Source organism: Coturnix japonica, chromosome 18, assembly GCF_054131305.1.
Source record: "Coturnix japonica strain WE chromosome 18, WE-NBRP24, whole genome shotgun sequence".
Classification (NCBI taxonomy): domain Eukaryota; kingdom Metazoa; phylum Chordata; class Aves; order Galliformes; family Phasianidae; genus Coturnix; species Coturnix japonica.
The window spans coordinates 11342162-11349496 of NC_140680.1; the positions used below are offsets into that span (position 1 = coordinate 11342162).

At 47.4% G+C, this 7335-nt stretch overlaps 1 protein-coding gene across 1 annotated transcript; it reads left to right on the forward strand.

The window, feature by feature from the left end:
* Nucleotides 1–1200: 1200 nt before the first annotated feature.
* On the forward strand, nt 1201–5179 carry LOC107320502 (serine protease inhibitor Kazal-type 6-like). Its single transcript, XM_015876423.3, has 4 exons — nt 1201–1376; nt 3295–3320; nt 4064–4176; nt 5024–5179. The coding sequence occupies exons 1-4, from the start codon at nt 1316–1318 to the stop codon at nt 5067–5069; spliced, it is 246 nt and encodes an 81-aa protein (XP_015731909.1). The 5' UTR covers nt 1201–1315; the 3' UTR covers nt 5070–5179.
* The last annotated feature ends 2156 nt before the right edge of the window (nt 5180–7335 follow it).

The window sequence follows — 7335 nt, forward strand, 5'->3', positions numbered from 1 at the left end:
GAACTCACCTGTCAATTGCGGTTCCTCTGCTATGTGGGTTTTATGGTGTCTAGTGAGCTGCAAACTCTGATGCTTTCCCAGGTGCAGGGCGGTCGTGGCTTTGCTCTCCTACAGAAACTCTCACTTGCAAGCTGAGGATGTTTGGGAAATCCTTGGTTGCTAGAAAAAATATATTAAAGTGCTTTTTTGTTTGTTTGTTTTCCATTCCTGTGTGAAATTTTGTTGGAATCACAGGATCATAGGGGTTGAAAGAGAAACCCTGGAAATCATCAAGTTCAACCCCTTGCTAAAGCAGGCTTCATACAGTAGGCTGCAGTTACAAAATTTGCTGGGGAAATGAATATGAAGATCTGTCTATAAAGAGTGTTCCCACAACACTTGTTTCTTTAGGAAAGCATGATGGAACGTTAAAGGCTGTGCCTATCTGAAGTGATATTTTGCAAGTAGTGCAACTAAATGCTACTCTTGGTGGAGAGATGGCTGCAGATGGGCTGATGGTTGGATGATCTTCGTGGTCTTTTCCAGCTTTAATGATTATGTGATTCTATTCTCTTTACACAGAACTGGATGGAAATAAAGTGAGAGTCTCCTGATTCCCCACCAAATTCCTTTAATTGCTGCTTGCAGTGGAAGCAGAGCTCTAGCATGTGTTTGTGAACATGAAGAAGACTGGAAAGCATTGACAGCTATGGTTTAAATAGTTCAGGGAGGAGAGGCGGCTGTCCTCTGTGGGGCTCTGCACACAGCTATGAGAGCATCAGGGTGCTCCTCCACCCCAACCCAACAAATATAGAACCATCCTCAAAAATAGCCAGGGAACAACGCGTAATGGGTTTCACAGACAACACATTCTCATGCTGCGATTGATTTCGTAATGTCTGGTGAGTGTCATCACGCCGTGCTCAAAGCCTTGGAGCTGGCATTCAGCGAGGACCCAGAGAATGAAAATTACCAGCTTCCCCGATGAATCACCACTTTGAAAATTCACCCTTGTGAGAATCCTGTGACTATTCAGAGAAAGAAAAAAAACAACAAAACAAAAAGATATTACAGGCCCAAGTCTATCACTCATGTAATTAGCCCTTTCTAGGTTTGATGTGGACAGGGCGGCATTCCTAAAGCACCATAAACATTGGCCGGGACCAATAATGGCTCTAGAAATGAAGTGGAGAAGTTCTCACAATTAAGGTGAGGAATGAGGACAGCAGCGGATAGGTGCATAAATACACAGAGGCAGGGCCGTGAACACGCTGTGGGCTTGTGGCTGAGACAGCACCTCCCAAACTGGTCGCTTGCCGGGGACTAAAAGAGCAGCATGAAGGCAACAGGCACCTCGGTGCTCCTCAGCCTGCTGCTGCTGCTGTCGTTCTTCTCGGGTAAGTTACATTTCTGTAGCCTAGAAAGAAACTTTATGACAAGAGCAACTTCAGAGAGCCTTGATCAATGGATGACAGGCTTGAAGAGAAAGCTGAGCAAGTAGAAAATATCTGTGGGACTCGCTTGCTCGTGTCACATATTTCCATTCCTCGTGTGCCTCCGCAGTGAATAACACTGTGGAGGTGTCACTGGGAGACAGAATGAGCAAATTGTAAGCAGCTCGTTCAGCAAATGCACCAAAGCAGAGTGTAATTATGAGTTTTGGTAGAAATGTTTGCTTGAGAGTTTTGCTGAACCAGTTAGAGAAGAAACTCGTACCTCAGGGTCATCAGCTCCTGTTCTGATCCTAAGCGCTTGGTAGTTGGTGTTTTCCTCTGAGATGTGGCAGCGTAATTAGATGAAAGTTTCAGCTTCCAAATACTTTGCAGAGGAAAGCTTGAAAATTAAATTCAAATGTCCTCAAGGAACCAGAACAAAGAGGGCAGATTGAAAGGATCCAGCGCTTATTTATCTTGAGGTTTACACATCTCTCTGTTGATCTGGGGAGGCTGGCTGATGGTTTGGGGCTGTGTAGGGCACATCACTGCTCTCAATTGCTGGTGTCCGGCTGACCCGAATGGAAGCGTTATGGTGGCCTTTATTGAAGACTGCAGACCAAGAATTATTTATACTTGTTTTTTTCTGTGAATAATTTGAATAAAGAATTCACTTGAGAAAATTGCAGGCTGTGCGTGGAAAAAAGAGGTGAATTACTTTGTACACATCATTAATTATGAAATATTCATCTGTCTTTAATTGAGTCTTAATTGGGACTGGGTTCCATCAGGGTGTGAAAGCTTCTTTCCAAGGCCAGGCAGAATAGCAGCAAACTCTGTGATCTCAAATAAAATAAACAGATGCCAAGAGACATTCTCACAGAGCCTTGTGGAGCTGCATGTAATATTTATAAACATTATCTAATGAGCTATTTTGTAAATAATATGCAGATAGCCCTAATGGCTGCTTCCTTGTTCAGCCTAGCTGAGGATGTGACAGATACACCAGTGGCAAGGATCAAACATTGGAAGGCATCGCAGCAGGCAGAAGCTGGGTGGGGTGATGGATATGGGTCCCGCTGAGTGTGATGCTGCAGTGCTCCCAGCCTGCACCCTTACCATGAGGGCTGTCCCATTGCAATGTGCCCCAGCTCCTGCAGAGCTGTGTGCAGCCTGCTCCCTATCACTGACCCCACAGGATCCATCCTGTGGCTGTGACCTGGCCCCATGCAGAGTCTGCAGGCAGAACATAACGAATAGGACGGCCTGACTGTCTCCAAGCCCAGAGCCTGTGTCTGCAGCAGGTGTTTTTGTTCTATCACTGTCTGACACTGCCTGTTCTGCCCCAGATCATGCCAGGCTATCCCTTTGCATCTCATCCAAATGAGGCTGTTCTGGGAGCCTCAGGGCTGTGCTGTGCTGTGGATGGCTGACTGCAGGGTCTCCTTCTCCATCTCCCCCATGTGCTTTTGCTACCATACTGGCCAGTTTTGTAATTTAGAGGTGCAAGAGCCTAAAAGCCATAAGACTCAATGAAGCTTTAAAATCTCTACTGAGAGAGGCTCAGCTCTGCCATAGCTCCCCGCTTCCCTGGCAGTGGCTGCCTGCCAGGGAGATGAGTTTATGTGTCTGTGGTGCAGTTAGCAGCTGAATGACTGATTACATGGTATTTTAGTAACATTTTTCAAATAGCAAAATACTGAAAAGCAATTCTGATAATGTATTTCCTACCCCTCCTCCACCACACAGAATGGCAGAGGAGGGAAAACCTGGTGTGTGTTGTGCTGCAGTTTGCAAAGGGATTTGTGACTTCAGTTCTCTCAGAAAATAATGCTAATGTGTGTAAAATCTTTGTTTGTTTGTTTGTTTGTTTCACTTCTAGGTGTAGCAGCTCAAGACATTGAAGAGGTCAGTGTAGCTCTTTCTGCTTTCTGAATCTGCATTTCCTCCTGGCTCTAGAAGAATGCTTTTCTAACAGATCTTGGTGCATGCTGAACTGCTTTGGGTTTTGCTGGGAGGAGGTGGGTCCTGCCAAGGTGCCCCAGTGCTTTGGGGTGCCCACACAGTACAGGGGTATTAACTAAGCCACAATAGCAAACAAATCAGGGGGATGAGTTGCTGGTTTAGCATATGCTCCCCATGGTTTGATCCAGCGCAGGGATGTGCTTGCAGTATTGCTTCTGTCTGCTTTGCTCCTCCACAAAACAAACGTGATATCAGGAGTGATACACTCCTTCAAAATAAATCCATAACTGAGGCTTGTCCAAATGCCTGTGTGTTTCATGGAATCACTAAGGTTGGAAAGACCACTAAGGTCATTCAAGTCCAATCACCCCATGGCCAGACAGGGGTGTATGGCAGCCCCAGGCCATGCAGTGATGCTCTCCCTGTGTGCCCAGCTGAACCCACTCCTGTTCTTGGGACACCAGTGCTGCTCCCAGATGGTGGCAGCTTCCTTCCTCAGCCACAGAGCAGAAATTCCCCCATTTCAGCCAGTTCTGGCATACCTTTGTTTTGCAGTAAGCAGGCCGTGCCTCACTGCTGCTTTTGGCCTCTAGGTGGGAAGAAGATCACATTAACAATCTTGTTTCCTGTTAGGAAAGTGAAACCCGATGGTTTATTGTTGTTACTGTTTATGATTTCTTTTGCAGATCTGCAAAGAGTTTTTAAACAGGAGTGTATTCTGCACGAGGGAGTCCAACCCTCACTGTGGCACGGATGGCGTGACGTACGGCAACAAGTGTGCCTTCTGCAAGGCTGTGCTGTAAGTGGGGGAGGTGGGATACAGACCCACACAGGGATGTTCCACTTTCAGTCCCACACTGCTGCTCCCCTCACTCAGAGCAATCCCCAGCCATAGACTCATAGAACTAGAGAATGGTTTAGGTTGGAAGAACTACTCAGTTCATCTAGCTCAAATGTCAGCCCCTCATCGCTGTGCTTGGGAATATTTCAGCTTAATATTGATGCAGTTCTAGGTTTAGTGTGATGCTCATAGACATACAGAGATGGCAGAGGGCCTGGGAGGCCATTGTACCTGCCTGTACCTTCTGCATGGGCTGAATTGATGTGCCTTTCCCTCTGTATGCCACAGGCTGCAGCTCTCCCTGTCCACACCTCTGGATGCTGAAGCGTCTGGAGGAATGCAGGGTTATTCATGCCAAATTATTAGGGGAAAGTCATAGATTCATAGAATCATAGAATAGTTAGAGTGGAAAGGGACCTTTAAAGCTCATCTAGTCCAACACCCCTGCAATGAACAGGGAAAGTGCTGAAATGAAGCTCTGAATTGACATAAAGGAAAAGTACACAAAAACTCAGAGGAAGGACTGGAGTTTCTCCTCTGCTGTCACCTCTAAAGGAGCTGTAATAGAAGCCAACACCTCTGGACTGAAGGGCTGCAAAAAAATCGATTTATCCTTATCAATCCTGCACTCTGAAGCTGCCTTATCCTAAGGGAAATTAGAGAAGAGGGAAAGATAGCTCAGTGCTCCCTGTGAGGCACCAGTCAGGCAAATGATCTTGTTCAGAGGGACGAGCTCCTTGTCCCAGCTGCTGTGTCTGTGCTGGATGCCATACGCTGCTTTGTTTCCATACTGCTCCTTTTACAGGAGGAGCGGAGGGAAGATACGATTGAAGCACATGGGGAAGTGCTGAGCCTGAGCACCAAGCACTGATCCTCATCGGTCACAGGCACAGGATCCTGGGCATGGCAGCAGCTGTCCTTGTCTCTGCCACCTCTGCTCAATAAAATAAAACTCAGCACACCTCTTTGGCTGGATTCCTTTTTCTATAACACCTGGGTAAGCCTTCCATTCAGCTGTGCTAGCAGCTGAATTGTTTACTGCACTGTGCTGTTACATCATCGTCTTAGAATCATAGAATTCCTACCAGGAGGCACCATGCTGCTGGAACATGAGCAGTGATTCCCACAGCTCTGACCTCCCTGCCCTGCTGTTCTTCTATTCCATCCCATTCCATCCCATCAAATGGCCACGTGGCCACCCATCTCAGCTGACCCATGGGTGGGTGACAGCATGCAACTTTGCCTCCCAGCAGCCCCCCCAGATGTGTCCCTCTCACTGAGGCATCAGCATTAAGGTGGCAGAGAGCTATGAGCGGTGTGGCTGTGGATGCTTCACCTGCTTGGGAAGCCAGAAGCAGACAGGCTGAGGCTGAGGAGTGTTGCTGCATTTAAGCCTGCACTGGGAAAATGGCAGGGGAGGGTGGCTTTAGGCAGAAGCACAAAGGCTTCTCTTTCCTTGCTTGTCCTAAGAGAGGACTTTGCTTCAAAGACTGTAAACTCACCAGCATTAATTTGCAGTTGCACACAAACTTGATTTCTTTCTTTAGTTTTCACACTGCTGCTCTCTCTCTCCTTGATGCCGGCTGGAAAATCCTTCTCTGTGCCAACCAGAGAAAATAAAGCCTGTAGTCTCTCCCCATTCGCTGTACAAAATACACACAGGGAAATGCTTGTGGCATCCCCTCGTTAAAATGTTGGCAGCACATCAATGGGACTCTACTCACTTAATGTTAAACACTTAAGTTTCAAAGGGAGCTTTAGATTTTATCCTGAGGTCAGCCAACTCATTTTGTAAACATCTGTATGCTGAGCATCTCAGCTCCTGGATGGTGTTTGGACAGAGCTGAGTGTTTGCCTGTGGTGCCACGCTGCAGGCTTTGAAGTGAATTGGGACATTATATTTTGTAGCCAAGGAGAGCTACAATTTGCTTTGTCCCAAATTCAGATGTTTCTTTAGTAAACACAACAGCTAAACATCCAGAACATGGATAAGATAGAGAGGAGGAAAAAGCACCTCCTGCACAAGGATAACTGATCACAAAGGACCCCAGCGGGTTGTGGGAGGACCTTTATCATCCTCTTTACTGCCTGGATCAGGATGAGCCCTGTGTACCTTTTCCAACTGGAGTTACCCTGTGAGCCAAGTTGTGGCTCTGGAGCAGTGCTGTGTCTCAATACAGTTTTTCAGATGGAAAGAGACATTTTAATGAGAGGGGGGACATGGGATGTTTCTATGCCTGAGGTGACTCTCTGTGTCTCCAAAAGCCTCACGGCATATCCCCATGCTTAATCCTTTTTAATCTGGAGGTTGAAATAACAAGGACACATTACAAGAGAACTGAAGCAGTGAGACTTCTCTGTTTTATAATCAGCCTGAATTTTGCTCTTTCAGCGCAAAGAGCAAATAGAACCACCTCTGTACACCTCCAGACCCAGCCACCATCCCCAGCAACACTGGGGCAGGCTGTAGAAGGATGGCTCTACCCCTGGTGGTGTCAACACTGACCATAACCAAAGCTCTCCTCGGCCCCAGCTGGGTTTAGCCATGCAAACCTCCCAGTGCCCAAGGAGCTGGCTGCTGGTCTTATCCATTTCACTTTCCTGCAGCAGCTGATCCCCTTAACAAGCATACAAGTCCCTGGAGCAGGAGCAGGCACTGCAGAAGATGAGCTCAGGCAAGGACATGGCATGTGGGGATCCATGGTGTTGTGCAATGCAGGTGATGTTACATACATGCAAAGCAGATCTCAGCAATCACTCAGTGACTCATAGCTGCAATCATGGAACGCAATTGCATCTGGAAGTATAAAAGCACAATGATACCAGGAAGCTCTTGTTAATGGCACAGCCATTTTGGTGCAATTTGCCCAGGTGGGAAGAGCCCTCACAGCACCTTCATACGCAGGGAGTGGTTTCAGTGCCCCCATGGCTGTTCCCAGCCCCAAGCCAGGGTGATTGGGGTAACTTGTCTATAACCCTTTAAACACAGAGACAGTGACACAGCCCTCTGGCCTGGATGGGGGGAGACTCTTTGGGTCGTGCATGGAACCATCTGGGCTGAGCTGTTGGCTGTGTCCAGCTGCAGCCCTGGGCACGTACTGAACCACAAAGCAAGCA

Coding starts and splice junctions, on each gene's coding strand:
- LOC107320502 (XM_015876423.3), top strand. CDS start 1,316: ATGAAGGCAACAGGCACCTCGGTGCTCCTCAGCCTGCTGCTGCTGCTG. Junction 1,377..3,294: donor GCTGCTGTCGTTCTTCTCGG/GTAAGTTACATT, acceptor TTTCACTTCTAG/GTGTAGCAGCTCAAGACATT. Junction 3,321..4,063: donor CAGCTCAAGACATTGAAGAG/GTCAGTGTAGCT, acceptor TTTCTTTTGCAG/ATCTGCAAAGAGTTTTTAAA.